The following is a 23,663-nucleotide window of genomic DNA, read 5'->3' as shown; positions in this document are numbered from 1 at the left end:
AAAGGCAAACGGGTGGAATGTGTTTCAGTAGGTAGCAGCAGCCACACGAGCTCCTGTGCAGCGGATTCAAGAAAACAAATACACAGCGATGGAGCTGGGAACTAAACACACCAGGTTTCAAGAGCAGAGAGGACACTTTGTTCAATGTACTGTCAGCGTGAAAAAAAGTTCTCATTAAAAAGAAATGCTAGATATTTACTGTCCTGCCCGTTTTCTAGTTAAGCAGACATCTGACTAAACAGCGTTTCAACAGACACACACACAGTAATCTCAAGCAGGCTAAGCCGCAACACCCAGCTGGGTGAGAAAGTGGCCTGCTCGGCACATTCCTTTGTAGTAGCACAACACACAGAGAGAGAACATTAGAGTGACAGACAAGGTTAAATGAGTGTGACATGCATGGAGGGTGTGTGTGTGTGTGTGTGTGTGTGTGTGTGTGTGTGTGTGTGTGTGTGTGTGTGTGTGTGTGTGTGTGTGTGTGTCAGAACTTCAACTGCACATCTTAATCCTTTAATTTCCCTCGCTGAATCTTTTTGAGTAGTTTGCTTTATCTATCGAACTAGTATCATATTTGGTTTCGAGCTGAATGCCTACCTGAATGATTTGTGCATGGCTAAAATAAAAAACTATATTCAATGGTGGTAACATTCTGGGTCGATACTTATGTTAAAGACATCAATTCGCTGAATGCTAAGGGTTTCTGTTTTGTATTCCCCTCCTGGCCAGGGAACACAAAGACATCATTTATAAAATAAAGGTATTTTAATCTGGTATTCTCCTGGAGTACAACAATTTAAAGTTGCAATTTGATTTATAGTGTGACTATAAACACAAATACATGCCTTGCTGATTACTCAAACACAAAGCGATGCAGGTGTCCTGAACTACTCTGGCAAGCTTCCTTGCTGTTCAACTCCAATTCACCTTGCAAAAATGTACCAGCCATGCTCAGCCAATTTTCACAGCCCAGCTTTATCCAGATGATTTTACTTTTATCTTTTGAATCCAAACTGTTTTTAGTGCGTAACAGTGTGCACACAGCTGGTTAAAAGCCTCCTAAATGAGAGCGGTGTGATAACACTTATTACAGAATGTGTGGGGTCTCGTATAATCCTATCATTCAAAGGAAGCTGTGTTCCCAGGCTTACAGGGACCTCCAGCTGATTAAAGCCGTTTGTTGATTTCCGATAACTCTGTGATTGTGAATGCAATTTCATTCACTTCAACCCTTCAAGTGGCCCTAACTAATCAGTGAGCATGGTTCACATTAATTACCGTCTCACATTGTAGGCCAATGCCTCTCAGACGCTTTGAAAGGAGATGTAACAAAAGCTAATTAGTTTGTGGCCGCAAGCATGCAGTATATGTTTTTATTGTGTGCAAACACACTTAATGAAACAGTCGCTTCGACTGTCTGATGACCATAACAAAGAAATGACCCGGTATATTTACTGAAGCAATAAACTGGAAAGCCAATCAACAAAATGGCACATCATGATAACAAAGCAAGGAATGAACGCCTTCAAACCGGATATTTGCTGGACATTTTATCTGAGAAGAATGCTACCTTTGAAACGAGCAGTAATTGGTAACCTAGATGTAAATGTGTTTGCATGAGTTATTACCTGAGCTCATAAACCACCAGTCTTAAACCATATTTCCATTTTACAGCCGTAGATATTTAACCGGCGATGGACTGGATGGAAAATAGCATTAAAGAATGCAAACAAGAATTGGTTTAACAACATTCCCTACATGTCCCAGGCTGCATCTAGTTGTTTGGGAAGGCCAAGTTAATATTTGCCGAACAGAAATAATCTAGAACCAAATCCAACCACCATCGATGATCTACATGAAGCTACATGGCCATTATACTGAAATTATACTTTTTAAGCTAATGTTTTTAATCTTTGTTTCTCGTTCGGTTCATTCATATATGGAGAAATTATCACAGACAAGGTTTAGGAGTTAACCAAATGTTTTATTACGCTATAAAGAAGGCTGAAATGTAGCAAACTTTCACACTTCAGTAGCCATGACTCCCCTTTAAATCGACTGATAGAAAATGCATTCTGAGATAGAATACACCATATGTAACACACCGACGTTTTGAATAGAAAGAGAGCCAAAGGCTATCCCTGCTACTTGAAACTAAAATAAATATACATATTCTGTCTGTTTATATCACCGATAGCAAGAGCTGAGTGTGTGTATGTGTGTTCTCTCTATTCCTTTATCAATTCACCCAGACAGGAAATTACATATGAAGTCAGGTTTGTTGTTTTTGTGAATCAAACCTAACAGACATTATTTTTGGCTACCTGTTCTTTTAAATGGAGCTCGACCTACTGGAAGAAAAACAGGCTACATACATAGAAGTCCCCATCATAAAGAGAAAATGGCAGATATAGATAGTTGAAGACCTCCCATGCCAACAGCTAAATGTTGAAAAAAGGAAAAAATGAAAGTGGTCTTATTAAATACTGCTTCAAAAAGTAAAGCATTAAATGTAATTTGTGTGACAAACTGGCACACCTCCACAGGACATAAGGCTATAAAACTCTCCGAGTTGAATCAACGGTGCCAACAATGTACAACCACTTTAAAGAATATCCCCAAGACACAGCCTGTGTATATCACAATCTCATGAGACAAGTCAACAACAATCCCCACGGAGCATTTCAGGAAGAGATATTTGTATTCACTTTCCCATCACAAATATTCCTGGATTTGATCCGGAAGCATTCTGACTCAGTCCATTACACAACAAGACACAGTGAGGGAAACGGGAAAGCACAGAATGACCCAAGAAGGAAGAATGTGTTCCCGTCCCCAGAGACAACTTGCATCCTGGGTACCATTACTATCTCATGCTGTCAAGACTGTCTATCTAAAAAAAAAAAAACGATATATTTACAAGCTCTCCATCTCTCAGCCCAAACTGCTATAGTCGTCTATGCAGGTGCCTGTGTGTGTGCGTGTGCGTGTGCGTGTGCGTGTGCGTGTGCGTGTGCGCGTGCGCGTGCGCGTGTGCGTGTGTGTGTGTGTGTGTGTGTGTGTGTGTGTGTGTGTGTGTGTGTGTGTGCGTGTGCGTGTGCGAGAGGTCACTTACCACTTAGCTTGACACCACTTTGGCTTAAATGAAAGGACACAGCAGGGCTTTAATTCGTACGCTCCACACAAGGCAAACAATAAAATGCTTCTGGCTTCAGAGACTGTTTGATCACATCACAAGGTGTGTGTGTGTGTGTGTGTGTGTGTGTGTGTGTGTGTGTGTGTGTGTGTGTGTGTGTGTGTGTGTGTGTGTGTGTGTGTGTGTGTGTGTGTGTGTGTGTGTGTGTGTGTGTGTGTGTGTGTGTGTGTGTGTGTGTGTGTGTGTGTGTTAAAGCTGCTAAAGTCACCGTACACTTCCCTATGTTGTGTTTGACTTCCCTGCCACTTAGTGTTACAACAGTTCAGTTACACAGAGGGAATTAGCAGTTAGCTTTGATAAAGAACACTCACTATTTAGTTTGCCTTTTCACTGGAAACTGTCGTGACAGAATGCAAAGACGGCTTTGTTTGTGTTATTTTCCATTATGAAAACCTATATAAAACACAAGTCATGGCTTGTCTTGATCGAAACCTCCCTTTTGTTTCCATTCTCTCACTCTTCCCATTTTCTTTTAAAATCATCCGCGCCAGATTCCCCCTTCACTTGGTCGATGTTCTTATTTTTCCACTGTTAAAATCTCATTTTCTCCCTTTTTCTCTCCAAGTGTGTCACCCGTACCTCGCTCCCTCTCTTGCTGCTTCTCTGCTCCAACCCCTCCTTTATATACTCCTGTGTTCTTTGGCTCGCTTCATTAGTTGTAGCAATAAACACACAGGGCAACAGGACACCTACAGAAAACTCCTCCACCTGATTACTGCAGAGTCAGGCTCACATGCCACATATAGGTAGGGGGGCCTGCGTAGCAAAAGGTGTGTTTGTGTGTTGTGTGTGTAAAGGAAAGACGGAGCGGAGAAAGAAAAGACACAGGGGTTTGTTTCTGCCATTATCCTATCCTAATTATTTGTGTGTTGAATACTGCATACATATTATCCCAACCTATTTATTATCGCGTGAGCAGAGGGATTTGGATGAAAGGAAACACACTGTTAAAGAATGTTAACTCAAATGTCGTATACTTTCATTTTCCAATTGTACTTCTCCATCTGCTGCATGCCGTCTCATAACATGTACAGAAAAGAGAAGGAATGTGTCTTTATGCCTGCATGATACACCTTTGTTTGTCACAGGCATTCCTACTTTATCATACATTTTACGATCTTGATGACAGCTCGGCTACAACTCTCCTTATTCACTGCCCTCAGTGTTCTCAGAGTTTTCTCTGGTGACCCCTAACAGGAGTAGCTCAGATGGTGTTTTGACAAGGGAAGTGCTGGCAACTCCCCCATTTTCAATAGGCTCATTATTAAAGCAGCTCTGCCTGGACTCAACTTGGCCCGTATTTCTACGACCACAAAGGACTCATAAAAACACTTTGGCGGAGTCAGAAATTACACTGGATGCATGAGCATGAGTGTGAGTGTGTGTTTGTATGGCTTGAGTGTACAAGCCCCAGTCCGCACACGAGAAACGTTAGACAATGCTCGGCTCTGTTACGGCTATGCATGAACCCATAAAAAAACACAATTGCATATCCATGCGCCCACATGTGTCAGAAAACCATCATACAAAAGTGGAACATTATGCACAGTCAAGTGCCAGCGTAAAAAACTCAATGTTTCTGTTGGAATGGAATTTAAACTACCGCAATGCGGCAACGGTTACACAAAAGTTCAAAAGAAATTAAATAGGCTACTTGGCATAACAATATCATACATTTGCGCTTATGTGATTCTGTTTAGAACGCATCAAGGCAGGGTTCAGCCTTCAGAGTGCTTACAGGAAGAGGAGGGAGAAGATAACCAAACAACAACAGGAGAGTTTCCTGTGTGACGCTGCTGATTCCAAGTCTTTATAGAATATCATGATGTTTGCACCTCTCGGGTTGAAAAGCCTGACTCAAGATAAATAAGAAATAGCTGTATTTTGCTTTGAATTGTGGCTGCCAAGGTGAAGCTGAACAGCTCCATGTTTGTAACGATCATAATAGAGCAATGACCTGGGTCTCCTCTCCGTATCACTCGCTCTCTTTTCCTCCCTCACTCTGTCTTGCCTGCTCTCCAATTTCCATGGCCATAACTTTAATGCAGATGCCAACTCTGCTCAGTCCATTTAAACACACTCACACACACAGAAGGCTCAGTCATTCAGCCTGTCAGTAATATAGGGAGCAGAACTAACAGAGAATAAATCATTTTTCCGCAGCAGGGGCCTTCTCCGAACAAAGAGCCTGTGTGTATGCATTTTTTTGAGGATGTGTGTGTTGGTCTATTAACATATCCCTTGAACAAATTATTCATCCCTCATGCATAACAGGCCTGACGTTTCAACCCAAATAGTGAAAAGAGAAAGCCAACAACAATCATCTTTCATTGGAGAAGGAATCAATCATGTCATAAATACTTTGTGCCACTACAGAGAAGTACTGCACTTTTTTGTATTGTGGCAGAGAAAAGAGAGCTGGAACAGCAAACCACATTTTAAAACCCAATGCCTTATCATCAGTGGAAAATCCACATAATTAAAAGCACTTAAAGAAAAAGCACATTATAGCTGGAGGAGAAACAGTCATGATTGAATGCCTCCCACTCCAACATATTTCCTAAACTCTTAAAAAGGCAACCTTAATAACCCTTGGATTAGCGTGATTGTGGGAAACCATGTTTAATTGTGCTGATAAACACACGCATAATTTCTCTATATTATATATTGTTTCTCGTTTTTTTTAATGGAGCGAGTTAACAGTAGCCTGGGTGTGAAATATAAGCCACCCAGTGCCTGAACTTCACTGCATTGATGTCCTTAATCTACCTTTGTGAACACTTTTACAGCTTGTTTTGAGTCCTTGAAATATGGAATGCTTCTATAGAGTGGTGCAGTGATGACTTATTGTTGTACGGTGAACAGCAAGTTAGCATTTCAGGGGCTCCAAGGACAAAAACAATGGGATTTTTCCTTTGCATTTTGGAATATTGCAAAACAAATAAGCACCGTGGCAACACACGTTTCTGATAGTTACAATTGTTGTACAGTAATATAATTCGTGTGCACTGTACAATCTCTTGTAGATGTTCTTGCCAATATATATATTAATCACAGAGCTTATGTCAGGCCTAACCAAAAAACTCATGAATCACTGACTTTGAGACTTAAGGGAACCCAGAAGATGCGAAAACTAATTCCTGGGTTTAGGACTCATCTGTATTAAAGACATCTTGCAAAATGTGTTTTTCATTTTCTTACCTGTTGTAGCTTAACTCCAACCAAACGTAGTATCTCCCTGCAGACTCTGAACTCTTCTTCCATTCCACGAGTTAAGATTGGACACAAATCCTTCTTGCTGGGTTTCCATATCCGGTGCGTAAAAACCACGTCCCAGACCTCCTCTGAGATGCGTCCTGATGGCAGCGTCCTGACGATGGCTCTGGTTCCAGTACACACTGACTTGGTCACCTTATGGAAAGAATAGTTTTATGTTGTATTATTAGTATATGGAAAGTAAAGTATTTCAAAATGCCTCAATCTTTTGTTCAAGTCTATATAAAAAATAATGTTGTGTGTAAATACCTTTATATTATTCTTGCAGAAGCGCCTCACTAGGACAGTGGAACGCTCTTTACGGTTCCTGATAAACTCTGAGTTATCCAAAAGACCCTCTTCATCCTCCTCCTCCTCCTCTTCCTCACTGCTGCTGCCCCCGCTGCAGTCTCTGGTCACTCCTGAGGGTGACCTCTCGACGTTCCTCAAGGTCGTCCTTGTAGTTTCTAGAGATGCTCGTCTTAGAAATAGTTTCTCCAGGGAGTATTTGTCCACCCTGGGCTTTCTGTTGAGCCTCTCTAAACTGGAGTAGCCCTCTTTGAGCCGGTGCTGGTGGGTATGTCCATTCTGATGATGCTGCCGGTGTTTGAGGAGGGGGGAATTACAAGGTGAGGACGCTAAAGAGCTGGGTTCACTGGCGGGAGTGCACCGGGTTGAGAGGTAGGGTGACATCTGGAAGCAGAAACATGGTAAATTAATTGACTTTTTTTTAGTTAAGCTAAATTAGCATTAGCTTGAATGGTCTATCTAATGAGGTAAATCATGGAATTAACACATTTACACTGTGATAAGTCAAAACATTTAAAAAATCTCTGCGAAACATTGCGATCACAAAGCAGGACATGCGATGTTTGTCAAAATAACTAAGCCTTTTTATGCTTGATAGAAAAGCAAAACCAGCACGATTCTCAAAGCGCACGAGATTTCAGTATTAAAAACTTTAAAATGCATCCTTAAAAATGTAGATTACTCAGGTAGTGTGCGATCATTTTGTTGATGAGTGGGAGTGATAATGTCTGTAATATGTTGATAATGTTAGCATCAAGAATTGTATGTCCTTTTGGTGTCCAAGGAGGGCATGAATGATTAACCCTGATGTACAACAGGTGCAGTTATGTAAGCATCTCCATGTATGTCCTATTTATGTTATGTCTGTGAAAAAATAAAAAGTAAAAAAATAAATAAAAATGTAGATTATTATTCCTATTTTCTTATTGCAATATACTCTATATTCCCAAAAATTGGGCAATGTAAAACTTTTTTCAATATTGTACAGTCCAAGCTTTTTTTAAAGCAAATATGACACATAACAGTCTTATTGCAGCAGCTGAGTGTATACATACAATTTGCAGTTTACCAGGACTAGCGGCTGCCTTCATTATTACCTTGTTGAATGCCAGCATAGACACCGGCAGGCTGCTGCGGCGGACGTGTCTCCGGTGGTGCTGCGAAGGGCTGTGGCAGCGGCGAGGGCTCTGAAAGGGGCAGGAGCAGGGGGTTCTGCCAGTTCTGTTCCTGCCTGCATCCACACCCTCTCCAGAGGTGTCCAGCTGGCACGGAGATCCCTCTGAACTCTTCTCAGGTATCGGAGTAACCGTGTTAGTTACTTCAATTCTCTTGCCAGCTGGCGGCTGGATATTTGAGCTGTAGTCCAAACGGTCGGATTCCTTTTCCAAAATTGGCCCTTTCTCACTGTCACACGACAACTTCCGATAAAAGAGGAGGGAAGGGCTGCTTCGCTGTTTTGAATTCCACGATTGGTCAGAGTATCGCCATACTTCCTGGCTGTCATGTCTGGTTTCTCTGTGCGGCCTGCTGCCAGAGGATGGAGGTGAAGCACGCTGAGCCAGGACTACAGACCCAACCTGGGTTTGATTTTCTTCGGTAGCCATCGTGTCTCCCTGCAGAGTCCTACCTTATTCTTTGTTTTGCTGCAGCTCTGGAAATAAGTAACACGTTGCTGTTAATTGCAGTTGAGCAAGAGGAATCTAACATTATAGCATTAACAATCACAACCAATACAGTTCTCTCAGACTCTCTGAATTGAAACATTTGGGAAGCAACGTCTTACATCTCAATTAGTGGGTCTTTACAGCAGCAAGAGGAAATTACATTTGTAGAGGAAATTTAATTTGCAGACTTCAAAACCCATACATTGTGAAAGATGGCACGTTTATAACTCAAAGGGTCTAGATGACTAATGATAGTGAGTTTTCCCTGAATGGAGAGTTGGCTCATTATTCAAAAATGTCAACAGGTACCGGGGGCATGGGGCTTAACTGGTTAATGCCCCCGAAATGAAACACTGAAACACTGACAACTCAAAAGTTGTGTTCAATGGCATTAAAATGATAAAAACGCTGCTGAAGGTTTTATATATATATATATATATATATATATAAATATTAGTGGTGCACGATAATTATTGGTCCGATATTAGGAATTATGACGTCATCCCGATAAACCCGATAAAAGTATTAATAGCCCCGATAATATACTATATATTTTTTGGGTAAAAAAAAAGGAAAAAAGTACTGCGGTGTGGGTGGATTGGGATGAGGGGCGCTTGTTTTTCACTCGGCTCCTCCCGTTTTGCCAGTACTGTGGTATTAGTGGTTTAGGAAGAGGGGAGTTTTTCACAAATCCAGCGCTCCCTTCTCATGCCTGGCTGTGACGTAAATGGTGTGCGGCCGTGAAGCCAGGACAGTAAACAAACATGTCGTCGGTAGTATGGGACTATTTCAAAGTTTCAGAGTTAGATAGTTCGCTTGCTATTTGTATTAACAGATGCAATGCAGAAGTTCCACGAGGAGGGAAAAAGGCAACGAGCTATAATACTTCCAACCTGATTAGTCATCTGAAACATTGCCATCGCTACGATGGTGTGTGAAAAGCGTACGGAGACGCCTGCGCTGCCAAACTAGCGGCGAATCCAAAGCCAGCTGCAAAGGCACCGGGGCTTTTACCTATCGACGAGGCTTTTGAAAAAGGCAAGAACTTTATTTGGGAAAATAAATATGGTCACTTTGAAGAGTCACAACTGTTCTTGGCTTAGTTTTGTTCATAGTAGTAATGCATGTCATTTGCTCACTACTAGTCTTTTTTTACCACCAGGTGTGCAAAAACTACAGGTACATTTAATATATATATATTATATTATGATCGGTTATCGGTATCGGTCTTGAGAAGCAGGAAGTTATCGGTATCGGTTTCAAAAAAACAATATCGTGCATCCCTAATATATATATATATATATATATATATATATATATATATATATATATATATATATTAGGGCTGTCAAACGATTAACATTTTTAATCAGATTAATCACAGCTTAAAAATTAATTAATCATGATTAATCACCATTCGAACTATGTCCAAAATATGCCATTTATTTATGTATATTGTTGTGGGAATGGAAAGATAAATGAAAGCAGGCGGATATATCCATTTAACATACAGTATCTATGTTTATTATAAAAATGTTCTGCATGTCAAAATGAAAGACAACCCACACACCTATCAATCATCAAACCGTGGGGTCTTAATTCATTACGTGTTGATTTCTATCAACGGGGGAGTACTTCAGGAAAGTCGACAGAGGGGGGGGGGGGCGCGCTAGTGGAGTACTTCGTGACCACAGAGTGTGAACGTTGTGATCAGCTGTTTTAGCGCAGTTCTCCAGTGAAGGGGGGGGGGGGGGTCTCCCTCCGCAGCCGGTTGGCGTAGTTTTGGCACAGTTCCGTTGTACAGACTGACGTTAACAGCAGCCCTGTCTGTGCACACGGAGACCGACTCTCGTCCGGTGATCTAACCGCCTTCTGGAAAAGCTTCACAAATACGTCGGTACGCAAATGCGCTTTGTGACACAAGTGATGGTACGCATTTCAGATTACGCACATAACCTGCGTACCAGTTATGTGCACCCCTGTACCAGAGCCATATTATTACTATTATATGGCTCTGCCCTGTACTACAGCAAGAGTATTCTCCGTCGGGACTTCCTGCAACAACACCACGCCGTTATCAAAGATGTTCTATTGAGAAGACGATCACTACGTGACAAAAGTTTTCAAAACCGTGGCTACTGAAATCAATCTTACTAACTGCTGTCTGTGCAATTTACTCCGCGCGAGTTGGCAGACTTTATTTTGCTTACTTTAACATCATTTGTCATGGTGTGGCTAAGCCATTTCTTGGTATGGGTGTAGCCTACCCCAGCCATACCCTGGCGCTGCCACTGGTGGCACGTATGGGGCGGGCCATTCTGCACATGCGTTAAATGCGTTAAATATTTTAACGCAATTAATTCAAAAAATTAATTACCACCGTTAACGCGATAATTTTGACAGCACTAATATATATATATATTATATTATATTATATTATGATAATCCATCATTCAATTTTTATGTCAATAACGGAGATTTATTTATAAAAAAATTCTATATTGATTCTGACTTTTCTACATCCAACTCACAGGTTTATCATTCATTTGAGAAAAAATATTATTAATGTGCCCCTTTTAGAAGTGAAGATATAGACAATTGTTCTGGGAATGTCCTTTTCGAGCCTGAGGCCTGAAAAACAGGCTTCGGGGCTTAACTCGTTAAAGCACATTTCCCTGCTGCGGCTTCGCAAAATGATTGATTACATATTACCACCATCTTCTAGTTCTGTCCCAAATACTTACTAAGCTAATGAGAGATATCCACTTCAGGCAAGCTACTCAACAAGCTTCTTCTTCTTCTATTCTTTTACGATTTAAGTGTGTAATCATGGTCAAAGGCCTGCTGGCTGTGGCATGATAACTTCAGCTCGCATTGATCTCCTGAGTGACTATGACCCTGTCCGTACAGAGTTTGCTTTGTGTGTGTTTTCTGTAGAAACAGAAGCTTGGGCAGCTGTACAAACCGGCAGATAGAGAACCCTCGGAGGTAACCCTGGGGGATCGAAGAATGTCCTTGATAGCGCGGTTCACAGTCGCAGCTCACAGGGCCATGTGTGTGCCTTTGTGCACTAGACCTGGTTGGTTCTGTATCTCTGGCATAGTTATCCACTTGTAGGCCCTGAGGGGGAAAAGACAGACGGAAAAAGATAGAGCACAGGTAAATCAATATTCACGAATGATTTCCATTGTATGATAAATTCACAATAAATGTGTGAACTCTCATTCAAGAAAGAGAAAAAGGTTCAAGACTGAGTACAAGAGGAAACACGGAAAGAAAAAAAACACACATGAGAAACTATTTTGTTTTACCACTTTTAGAAGATCACGTTTTTTTTCTCATGTATCTTCTTTCATCACATCAGCTTTCTTATCTATAACTATTCAACAGAATCACCGCACAGAGTGTGAGCCATTGTGACGGAAACAACTGAAATAACAAAAACTACCAACTATTTAGGGCAATAAGAACAACAATATAAACAGTACATTCAGCCCCATTTCCTGAGATGACATGTGATTTGTAAGAGGTGCTATGTGCTTGGTACTCCCTACAATGAGTTGGTCTGGACTATGACCTCTTAGAGGTTTAATTAAATGATTAAGTAGTGTTGTCGTGTTTTGAAGAAATAGCTCTATATCCCACATTAACCTATCATCACAGATTTACATTTTCTGGATAATAGGAAGAACTTTTATTTGATTGATGCAATCCATGAGATATATCAAAATGACAGCTCTCCATGATGTGACAGATAATGTGATGTCAAGATTAAATTACTTCAAAACAGGTCGAACCCGGTGGCTGACAATAATAATTAGGTATATTGAACCTTTGTCATAGACTAATATTTGACTGGGAAGTGTTGTGGCATGTCACTCCCGATCCTCCCTCTCTCCCATTGCTTCCAGTTATCTAGTCTCTACCATCTACTGTCAATAACTGCATAAAATGTTATTAGTGGTGTATACACCAATATGTTTTGAGTTTGCAATTATACGAAACAAGTACAAACTTTATACAATCAAACATTTATACTGCCCTAAACGTCCCTCCTCCTTCAACGTCATCAACACTTGTTGACACTTGTTCTTGTTCTTTGACTACAATTATCACAAACTGCTGTTTTATTTTAGGTATTGTCCAGAAGTATTGGAAATAGAGATGTCCCGATCCGATTACGTGATCGAGGATCGGAGACGATCACGTGATTTTCAAAAGATCGGAATCGGGAGAAAAAAATCGGGGATCAGGATTTTTTTGTTTTGTTTTATAAAATATTTTTATTATTTTATTTAATGTTACAAAACAAAAATGACCATGTTCACGTCTTAAAGTCATCCTGAGGACTTAGTTTTGGTTTAAAATTACACATCATGTATGTGTTGCTTCTTTTGGGCTTGTTTTCAGACCTGATTTCTTATTTCTCTCAAATCTGGCAACAGAGTGGGCGCAGTGTCTACTAGTAGCAGTAAGCTAACGAGAGGCTACGTTCAGCTGGTGACTCGGGAGTCGGGACAGAGAAAATGTCAGGAGTTTGGAAGTATTATAAAATTGAAAGCGAAGGCAGTGTAACAGCCAGATGCAATGTTTGCAAGGCGGAGGTTCCGCGTGGTGGAAAGAACAGAGCTACGTTCAACACGACCAATCTAATACGCTACCTGAGAAACAAACACCAACAACAACACGACGAGTACACAGCGGCCACTCCGGTAACGGTACTGAAACAACCGACACTTTCAGAGACTTTTAAAAGGAAAGAGAAACTGCCCCAGAACTGTGAAAAGGCCAAAGAAATAACAGCCAAGATAGCTGAATTCATCGCGTTGGATGACCAGCCGTTATCTGTTACCTTTTTTTTCTCTTAATGCATTGCATAAAGATCGGATCGGGAAAAATCGGTATCGGCAGATTGTCAAAATCAAATGATCGGAATCAGATCCGGAGCAAAAAAAGGTGATCGGAACATCCCCAATTGGAAATACAAGACTCTTGGAAAAGAGAAAAAGGAATGATGCCTATGAAACTGAGCAGCCCGTTTGTAGTAGCTGGTTAACTAATATCAAACTGAGACTTTTAGCCAATATCTAAGAAGAGGAAAACTAATCTATTGAACGTATACACATCTGAACTGGGTAGATATTAATTGTTCTGCTTGCATGAATTACATCCATAATTGACACACTCACAAAACCACCCACAACATGCATGCATGCTAACTGTGTGGTTCTGTGTGTACATAAACCGTGGCCATGGGATGTATAAATCCGAAAAAACTAGTGCCTGAAACCTCATCATTAGAGCGACCACAACCCGCTGCCAAAAAGAGTGGGCCATCGTAGGAATGCAGGGCCGACCCAGAGACGACGGACCAGCTACAATTATGTGAGGGAGAGAAAGACAAATACAAACTCATTGATCCCTGGTAAATCATGCAGTCAAAGTACTCTTGTGCCCCGCCCCCACACATATTTGAAGGTGTCTGTGTTGAATGTCTGCTGCCTCTCTTCAAGGCTCAGTGCTACATTCACACAGACAGAACCTCACCCAAAGGGATGAAACAGACAAGTGCTCCATTCATGAGCTCACAGTCTCATTACAACATACCACTTCCTCTGAAGCTCTTGCAGCTAAGCAGTAGCCTTTCGGAGAGGCACTGGTTTCATAGCTAAAAAAACACTGATGAGATTTAGAGATGCGACTGTTTGAGTTTAGCTCATTTTCTAAGACTGAATCTGGCGCTACACTACTGGCAGGACTTCTAAACAAAACAAACCTGAATTGATCACTAGACTAGGTATCATTTTTCTTTTACTGGTATTTCTGTGGACCACTAAAGAAGTAATAGGAGACGTGAAAAGATTCAGCATTTCCCAGAACCTTATTAACGTCTAGTAATTAAAATGATTTTGGAGTAGAGCTGTTGGCTACATTATGTACAAAGTGGGCTTTATTAATACATGAAAAGGAGCTGATAAAAAATACCTTATTTTTCATGACAAAAAACGACTTGATGGGAAATAGGTTGCCAAAACATTTGCATTCAATTCAAATGAATCCTTACCAATTAAAATGTAACAATTTGAAAACATTTCCCAATGCAATAGTTGCGCCATATCTTAGTGAAACAGAAACTTGTGGGAGCAGCTTGTCTGAAGCTACACTGCAGATCTAAAAGTAGATATCTGAAGAATGTGACCCACCGATATGGTCATTATAGTTTCTCACAACACCTTAGATAAAATATGAAAATCTTCACCTCTGAGTTTTGAGGAGAAAATCTGCACGGCAGCTTAGCTCATCTTTTTATCTAAGCTTTTCAGAAGGCCATGGGTTCATCAGTTAGTTATCAACAATCATTTCAGAAGACTTTTGCTTTACATTACATTGCTGTGTATTACACTTTTTGAGTACTCTGTTCTTCACTGTGGTGAGAGCCCACACAGATCCATAACAGAAAGAATGTCAGCTGATGTCGACTAACAGGTCAAACCAAATGTATACAAGGTTGGCAAGAAAGAATATGTGAGATATGAAAGAGTAAAATATATCCCAGTCCTTGTGTTTATATCTGCTGGATATGAAACAGTAAAATATGGACATTTTTAATATTTAAAAACAAAAAATCTGGAATAATAATAGTCCAACTTTTAGTGTAGCTGTGTGTACACGCCTTTATTCCTTAATCACAATTTGTGGTAGGCACCAACCAGCCTGCTTGTGTGTAGTATGAAAGAGAGATTAGCAATTCTAACCCATGCAAGTAACCACAACTACATTAGGGAGGAGCAGTGAGAAATGAAATTATAACTCAAGTACAACTAAATATGCTGACAAGACGAAATTAAAAACACAGATGTTTTTATTTAGGAGCCATCTGTGAAACCATCTGCCGCTTCAGCTAATGTAATGCCGCTGGACAGGTGTTAGCTGTCATGTCAGCTGATGTCATTTGAGGAAACAAACCGACACATGACGTTCGGGCATAAACCTGTCAATTATGGGTCAGGAGGACAGGACTACTAACCGTTTGTCAACTCCCGACGAGAAGTTTCATAGCTTTAAATCCTGAAGCCATGCGCCCAGGGGCATGATCAGCAGCTGTGTTTGCCATCAAGCTAAATTAAAATCACTCTGAAATAAGCAACAGGATAGCGTTTCCACACTCTGGTAACTTAAAGTGGAAGCATGTGGACTTTAAAGTTTTCTGTGGATGTGCTACAGACGTTTATTTAATCGTTATACTTAATACACGGCTGTTTAAAAAAAAATGACAGATCACATTTATCACCACAACCATAACAGACCCGTTATGCGATCATCCAAAAAGATGACGTTCATTTATACAGACTCAGAGTAAATGACTGCTAATAATAAAACATATTTATTCAATCTTACTCGTTAAAGCCTCAAAACAACAACAAACACCCACAAAACGGAGATCAAAGTAACCCTTGTTATCGGCTGAACTGCGACCCCGGCCGGGAAATCAAAGCCTTGGGCTAAACACACAGACAGACACACACACACACACACACACACACAAATGGGAACGAGGTCACAGAGTGGCAAGTGCACTGACCAAGAAAACCCTCTATCACTTCTACTTCACTAGCTGTATTATATAGAATAAGACTAGCACATGGCACTCAAGTATACTTAGGTATATCATATCTTTAGATATACGAATATTTGCATGACAATACTTACATGAATGTAACCACTAAGCCTAAAAGTCCTGTAAATGTTATGCTCCAGGTTTTCCAGGTGAATCCGGTTTCACAATCACGTTGTTTTGTTTACAAATGAAAGAGAGTGAGTGAGAGAGATAGACAGACAGACATTAGGGATAGGCCTTCCACACACTTCAGCACGAGTTCAGCAATCACAATGTGTTTTTCAAGTTTGTCGAGATAAATCTTTAATCTTGACAGTCATCTGACTGACGGCTACAGCACGGATTGCAGTGACACACATATAACTATTTCATTTTATGAAATATTTGTGAGAAGTCTCTGTCATAAATGACGCTGCATTTCTATGATGGAATAAATAAAAGACAGTGTTTCTCAAAGAGTGGTTATGATTTCCAAATATGACAGCTTTGGTTGAACATTCTAAAAGATACACTTGAGTTTTTTGTTCCTGAAAGAGTCAAATGAGAATATGTGTACAACTGTCATTTCTGTTAGGTAAACACAGCAGGCAGTTAGCTTAGCATAAATACTTGAAACAAAGCTAACCTGCTTTGGTACAGAGCTAACAAAATCTCCCAACCAGTACCTCTTAAAATCACTATTTACAAGTAGGACCTTTATGATTTTATCTGTAAACAAACAAGTAAATAGAAAGATAACAGTTGAGAAGGGGGGTATGTTAAATCATGTTGTGCCAGTTAGGTTGCTAGGCGACCATGGCTTTTCGTCCCGGCCATATAGGATGGTCTGAATTTTTGAAATATCAAAACATACTAGAGTCAAGGATTTGAACGTGGGCTTGTATACTTCTTTAAACTTAAATACATCAATAGAAAATTCAAGGAAAACTGTGAGACCAGCTGCATCACTGGAAAAACCCAGATCAGACAGTTGTCTCATCAAAGAAAAACTGTGGGGTACTACCAACATATTCCGTGCAGCAATAAAGTGTAGCACACGTTAATGAAAGCAAGAGGGGATGATCTCAGCACCTCTGACAGTGCTGAACAAACATAATCAGGATCAGATGGTTAGCAACAAACCGCATTGTTGTTGTCTTTGTGAGTGTGTTTCAGTTGTTCGCTCATTTATCTCACAGGGGGTATTTCCCAACTGCCCTTACATCAGTTAAAATATCATTTACAGAATAATTGCTTTAGGGACTTACACCATGCAATACTCATTTTTGATTTCACATACAGGGCTCGTTTTAGTTCAATGTGGTTCTAAAATGTTATCAGTGACTTTGAGTAAATCTCACATCTCTATAGTAAAAGTATCGATCACAAGGAATTAAACAATTGTGTTTTACTGTATGACCTTTGTTCAGTGATAGAAAGGGCAGTGCACTGGCACCATTCGTTACTTTAAAGTGGAGATTCCCATCAACTAACAATGAATTAAGATGAGATGGTAAAATTGTGTAATGGTTGTAAAGTCCTAACATCGGTATTATCGGACAATATTGGCATTGTTGATTGCCAACGAACGCACAATATTTATCGGTTGGGTCACATACATTTTGTGGCAGCTGTTGTTTTAGCTAATTGGGATTATCCTCGGACAACAATAACTGGCAAATCTGCTGGTATAAAATTCAAGAATATGTTGTCTCCGAAATACATCAGCGACATGCAGAATGCAAGACATGTTTCTTTACAGTAACGTAACCGCTGATCTAGGAATGTTAATGTAAAAGATAAAGATTTAAAGCCGACCACAGTGAACAAAACAACCAATTACAGATTTAAACACTGAAGTCCCTTATGTCACAACCTCTTGTCTCATGGCTAGTCAATTAAAATAAGTAACAATTCGTTTTTTGATGAGTTTGTGTCCACAACCGTTTTGGAACCCATCCTAGAGAATTGTTTGTCCCCTCAACAGGAGGCCCTCATGCTCACATAAAAGCCTTTTTACCCAAGTTCATTCATGAGGGATTATTTCACGACTCATCCAAACAATGACTCATGGCCTGGTATGTGATGATGTCCCATTTCAGATGGATTGCAGTAAGTAAAGCACAATCAGTGAGGTGGAAAGCAGCACAATGAATTACTGGTAACCGCCTTCATGCTTTATTACTTTTTAAGCTTCCATTGATACTATACAGTCAGTGGATAGAATATAAGAGCGAGTAAATGGCACGGAAAATGTAAAAAGGAGAACTAAGAGGTGGTTTCAAACTGAGCTGAAATGCCACTTAATCTCCTGAGCCTCCAAAAAACCCCACTAAATACTTTGCAGTAAGATTCAGCATTAGATCTTTAGCATTCCAGCAGCATAATAAGCAGGTCAGGGAGAGAAGGAATCCATGTTTCTGTTGTTTAGGGCAGAAAAAGCATGCCATGCTAGTACAAAAGAGTGACGCTCCAACTGATGTCACCCAACTGCAGAGAAACAGTCACACAGAGAAAACACAGATTTCAATTAGACTCTCTTTTTCAGGCACAAATGCTTTGGTGATGCCAAACGGTTACTCCTTTTACTGTAAAGATAGTGCCAAAAAACAACTCATTTGAATTCCGTTTAAAAAGGGAGAAACTCAAGGAAGTGAGTCAAGTAACAAGACTCACAAAAAGGAAAAATAAGGGAAAACATATCCCGTAAAAAGAATATTATTACAAATGTTAGGGAACTTAACTCAACTAGGGATGCACTCCTTGGTATTACTATCTGTCTTAACTGTGATAAATGCACATTTCTAATGTGCTTATTTCATTAAAAAAAAACTCAACTTTGTTTAACTGGATTGGCTATTGAAAAAATGTAAATGACAACATATTTCACTCTTTACAAAAATTACAAGTACAAACTATATAATATAGCTGGAATAAAGTGAAGTAGCTACTAAAATAAAGACAATTGTATCCAGTAAAGAATAGTTATGTTTTACAATGATGCACCCTGCTCTGTGTTAGGTATATCACAGTGCACAATAATGGATTATTTAGAGTTTTGTAAATACTAAAGAAGAATATTAATTTGAATATGAATATTTGATACAAAACATGGTCTAGTAATCTCAACAATCCAGTAAGAAAATCCTGCACACTTCTCTTTGAATCTTCAGTATACCAACACTTCTGTTATGCAAAGGACCCCCCTCTCTTTAACACAGGGGGTCAGAGAAGAAAAGACGCATCATATGACTACAATAGAATCACATTCCTTAAACTAGTCCTAGTTTAACTGAACTGACAAATGCTAGAATGCAGTGCAAAGACCCAGATAGAAGGAGAGATCAGATTAAGTCTTTTTTAGTCTTTTAAAAGTATGTGTTTTTTTTATAAATGTTTACATGGACTGGCCCCCCCTCCCTTTGGGGAATTCATACACAAAAAAGACACTGGACGCTGCACTAGGTCAGACAGCAGAGGAGACTGTGAAGTCCATCGTAGACGGACCACCTTTGGACAAAATGTCCTCTCCATTAAAGGCAGCTCATTGTGGAAGAGCTCATTGCCTCCCAACTGAGATACGGGATTGTCCCACTCTCAATAGTTTTAAAGGTCAACTCAAAGAATGGTTGAGAAACAAACAGACGTGCAATCACCGCTAAATGCACTTTAACACAGGGGTATCTTCTCTTGCACTTTATGTACAGTAGCTCTTGTATCTTCTCTTGCACTTTATATGTCGTTGCTGCTAGATTTTACTGCCATGTGGAAAATGCTTGTATGCTGCTCATGCTCTTTCTGCATATCATGTATCTTTGCTATGTATATAAATGTCATGTTCTTAAATGTTGTATGTGAGGGACTACGGATGGAAATTAGCTCAAAGCTAAAATCCGGCATATTTACACTTAAAATCAAATCAAGTTTTATTTATAAAGCACATTTAAAAGCGATTTTTGGTCGAGCCAAAGTGCTGTACAGTACATGTAATAAAAACACATTACTACAATCACAATAAAAGACAATAAATTACAACAGATATAAAAAACACAAGGAAAAGTCAGGAGTCGTGCTCCACTCTGACTAGTACCTGATTCACACCAACGCAACTCCGATCCAAGCTCCGTGCTAGAGCTTTTCAGGTTCAGAACCGGTTCTTCGGTTTAGCTCTAGCTCTTTTCACACCGCCCAGAGTCCGACTGGTGCTGCGTCATTGCGTCATCATTTGCGTCATGACGTAACCGTTTGCGTGCCTGCTTCATAAAGCCAAACCGTGCGGACGAAATCAGTTGCATTAATTTCTTATGGCTCTATCTGCAGCTTTTCCGGAGTCATTTATGTGGTTTAGACTATATTCTTATAAAAAAAGTGTACTCGTGTCATTAAAGGTTTTTTTAAAACACAACTTTTTCCGAGGTCGGTGAGTGTGGAGTTACGTTGTATCTTTCATTTAAATGAACTGTAACCTTCACCCAGGTATGTAACAGCTGTTCTCAAATGAACAAGTGAAGTAAAGTTTAATATTTATAGTTTTATAGATTTATAATGAGAGGTGATCAACGTGAATGCTCAGGTTCCACCTTAACACGCAGACACGTTGCTTCACCATGAGCAGAAACCTGGCAGAAACCTTTATATATACAGTCTATGGCAGAAACACTGAAACTCTGAAACTCTTGTTAAGTTTCTCCATCGTTCTCCAAACTGGATAAAACGCGGGCTTTTTGTTGTTGTTCAGGAGTTGATCTGTCTCTGCCCCCGCCTCGACATAAGCGTGACGTATGCGGTGCTTTTGCTCTGGCCGGACAATTTTTTGGTGCTTGAAACGAACCGGATTCTGGAGCTAAGACGCTGCTCCACTGCGGTGTGAACAGGAAAACCCGGTGCTTTTCTAGCTCCAGCTCCGAACCGGCCCTGAAACACCGTTGGTGTGAATGAGGTATAAAAGGCCAGGGAGAAGAAGTGTGTCTTAAGAGTAGATTTAAAAAAAAAAAACAGGGTCTGGGCCGACCTCACATGGAGGGGCAGAGTGTTCCAGACCTAGGGCAAGCCGTTACGAAGGCTCGGTGCCCTCTGGTTTTGAGCCTGGTCTTGGGCACTATCAGCAGCAGCTGGTCAGCCGACCTTAAAGCTCTGGCTGGGCTGTAGCGATGGAGGAGTTCGGCTATATAGGCAGGAGCCAGCCCATTTAGTGCTTTAAAAACAAATAAAAGGATTAAAATCAATTCGGAACCGAATTGGAAGCCAGTGTAGTGAGGCCAGAATTGGGGTGATGTGGTCACATTTTTTGTGGCCAGTCAGAAGACGTGCTGCTGCGTCTTGGACTAGCTGCAGGCGTCTAATTGAGGCCTGGTCCATACCCACGTATAGAGCATTGCAGTAATCCAGTCTTGAGGTTACGAAGGCATTAATAACCCTTTCTAAGTCTTTAAAAGATAAATACAACTTGGTTTTGGCCAATAGTCTCATTTTTAAAAAACAGGATTTGACTACGGTGCTGACCTGCTTGTCGAATTTAAAAGTGCTAGTGAAGGTCACTCCAAGGTAGGGTTGGGTATCGTTTGAATTTCCACGATTCCGATTCCGATTCTACTTTTCGATTCCGGTTCTTAACGGTTCTCGATTCCGATTCTTTGAGGGGCAGGGTAAAAAAATGATACATGCTTCTTCCACCAAAAAAATTACATTTATTCGAGAAACTTTTACACAGGTTAGTTTAAAGTAATATTCACATTAATCAGTCTGTTTATATTCACTGCTATGTAACTTTAACCTGAGAACCCCTGAAGCTACAACAGTTCAACTTTTAAAAACAGTTCTTGTTGAGAAAAACAAGCATATCTGCCTTCTCAGGCATACCGGGAAGAAATGTTTGAACATTTTGAAGTAAAATGCTTCAATCTGGTGCACACGCAGAATTACTAGAGACTAGATCTAGGGGGTACAACTCCAAACACCCATATGAAAAAGATCGGTTTACATTTGAATAATTAAATAACAAATAGCCTACATGTAATGCATTTTATTTTTGTTGTTCATTCATATCTTATTTTACTATTTTATTTATGCATATTTTTTTATCTCTCCAGTTTAAAACGATATGTCTGGTTTACTGTCCTATAGTATACATTGGAATGATTTCAAACCTGTTTTATCCCAATAATTATAAAGGAGTGCCTTGGAAATATGTGTTTACATAAATTGTGATCAAAACGTTTGAGACCCACTGAGATAACTTAGACTAAAGTGAACTATCTAAACACTGAGAGTCCTTTACCTCACTGAGCTGAAGTTATCAGCCTCTCAGTCTGACTGGAGAGGACTCTCCCTCCACATCATTGTAGAAACATCTTCTTCTTCCGTAAGAGCAGCGAGCACCAGATGCTAATAACAACAGCGCCGGTTCCAGTGCACACTCGTGAGCTGCGGTTGCCAGATAAGCCAACATCCCCCATTTTCATCACTTGCAGCGCCCAACGTACAGGGCAAATGAAAAGTGTAACCGGGATGAAAAGGGTGTTACATTTACTTAATTATGAATGTTGTTACATCAAGGCCGAAAATTAGGATGAGCACCAACGGTCAAAACATTTATTTTTTCTCCCAGAGCTGTCAGTGCAGCGCCTCCACAGATCTGGCGCCCTAGGCGAACATTTATAATGCCAGTGCGACAGGCCGGCCCTGGTCTCAGGTTACACTGTAGGAAATGTAGATACAACGCTACATTTCCCGCCCCGCTGCAGTCATGCAGTAGGCTACGGAGAGCGGCGAGAAACATTTCCTCAGGAATCGAAAAGCGGAACCGAAATTCACATTTCTAAATGATACCGTTGGAATCGAAATGTTGGAACCGGTTCCGAACCGGAACCGGTTCTCGGTACCCAACCCTACTCCAAGGTTCACGACAGAGGGGAGGATGTTTTTATTGAGAGAGCCCAGAATATCAACCGGAGAGGCTAGAGGTTGGGGTCCAAAAAAGATGACCTCAGTCTTGCTCTCGTTGAGGTTGAGAATGTTTTTGCTCAGCCAGGATTTTATCTCTGTTAAGCAGTCCATCAACTGCTGTAGTGAGTGTTTGACATTTGCTTTGAGAGGCAGATAGATCTGTACATCGTCGGCGTAGCAGTGGAAGGGAATATTGTGTTTTGTGAGAATTGAACCGAGGGGCAGTATGTACAGTAAAAAGAGGATGGGGCCCAGAATCGAGCCTTGGGGAACCCCACAGGTAAGGGGGGGCTTTGGCAGAGGAGAAGGCACCTAGCTGCACTGAGAAGCTACAAAAAAAACATGCATTAGTGTTCATCAAGTGTTCATCAATGTGCATTGTCTCGGTTAAAATAAACGATTAAATAAATAAATAGTGCAGCTTGGAAGTAAGGAAAAACTTCATGTGCTTAGAAACATAAAAGGGAAAAACTACTCTAAAACTGAAGCCAGGTGCATCTCGATTCAAAGAGCTCAAATTGATCCAAACCCAGTGTCGAACCCAACCCAGGGAAAACTGCTTTCCATCTGCTGGCCTGTAAAATTCCAAATTCCAAATAGCATCCCTATTAGGGATGCCAGCGATTATTCGATTATTCGTTACAGTCTCCATAATCGAATATTATTTTTAAAAATCGATTTTATTTATATATTTTTTTTT

General features: G+C 40.4%; 1 protein-coding gene across 4 annotated transcripts in view; it reads right to left on the bottom strand.

The window, feature by feature from the left end:
* Positions 1-23,663, bottom strand: part of plce1 (phospholipase C, epsilon 1) — an 88,832-nt gene that overhangs the window by 61,986 nt on the left and 3,183 nt on the right. For all 4 annotated transcript variants that reach the window (XM_034106718.2, XM_034106719.2, XM_034106720.2 and 1 more), the window contains exons 2-5: positions 11,387-11,541; positions 7,855-8,408; positions 6,719-7,141; positions 6,395-6,604 (exon numbers count right to left, since the gene is read on the bottom strand). In XM_034106718.2, the coding sequence (XP_033962609.1) occupies positions 6,395-6,604; positions 6,719-7,141; positions 7,855-8,361 (1,140 nt within the window). In that variant the 5' untranslated portion in view covers positions 8,362-8,408; positions 11,387-11,541. The remainder of the gene's footprint in view (positions 1-6,394; positions 6,605-6,718; positions 7,142-7,854; positions 8,409-11,386; positions 11,542-23,663) is intronic.

This window comes from Pseudochaenichthys georgianus, chromosome 19 (assembly GCF_902827115.2).
Source record: "Pseudochaenichthys georgianus chromosome 19, fPseGeo1.2, whole genome shotgun sequence".
Taxonomy (NCBI): domain Eukaryota; kingdom Metazoa; phylum Chordata; class Actinopteri; order Perciformes; family Channichthyidae; genus Pseudochaenichthys; species Pseudochaenichthys georgianus.
The sequence above is the reverse complement of the archived record's forward strand: the minus strand, read 5'-3'. Positions and strand labels throughout refer to the sequence as shown.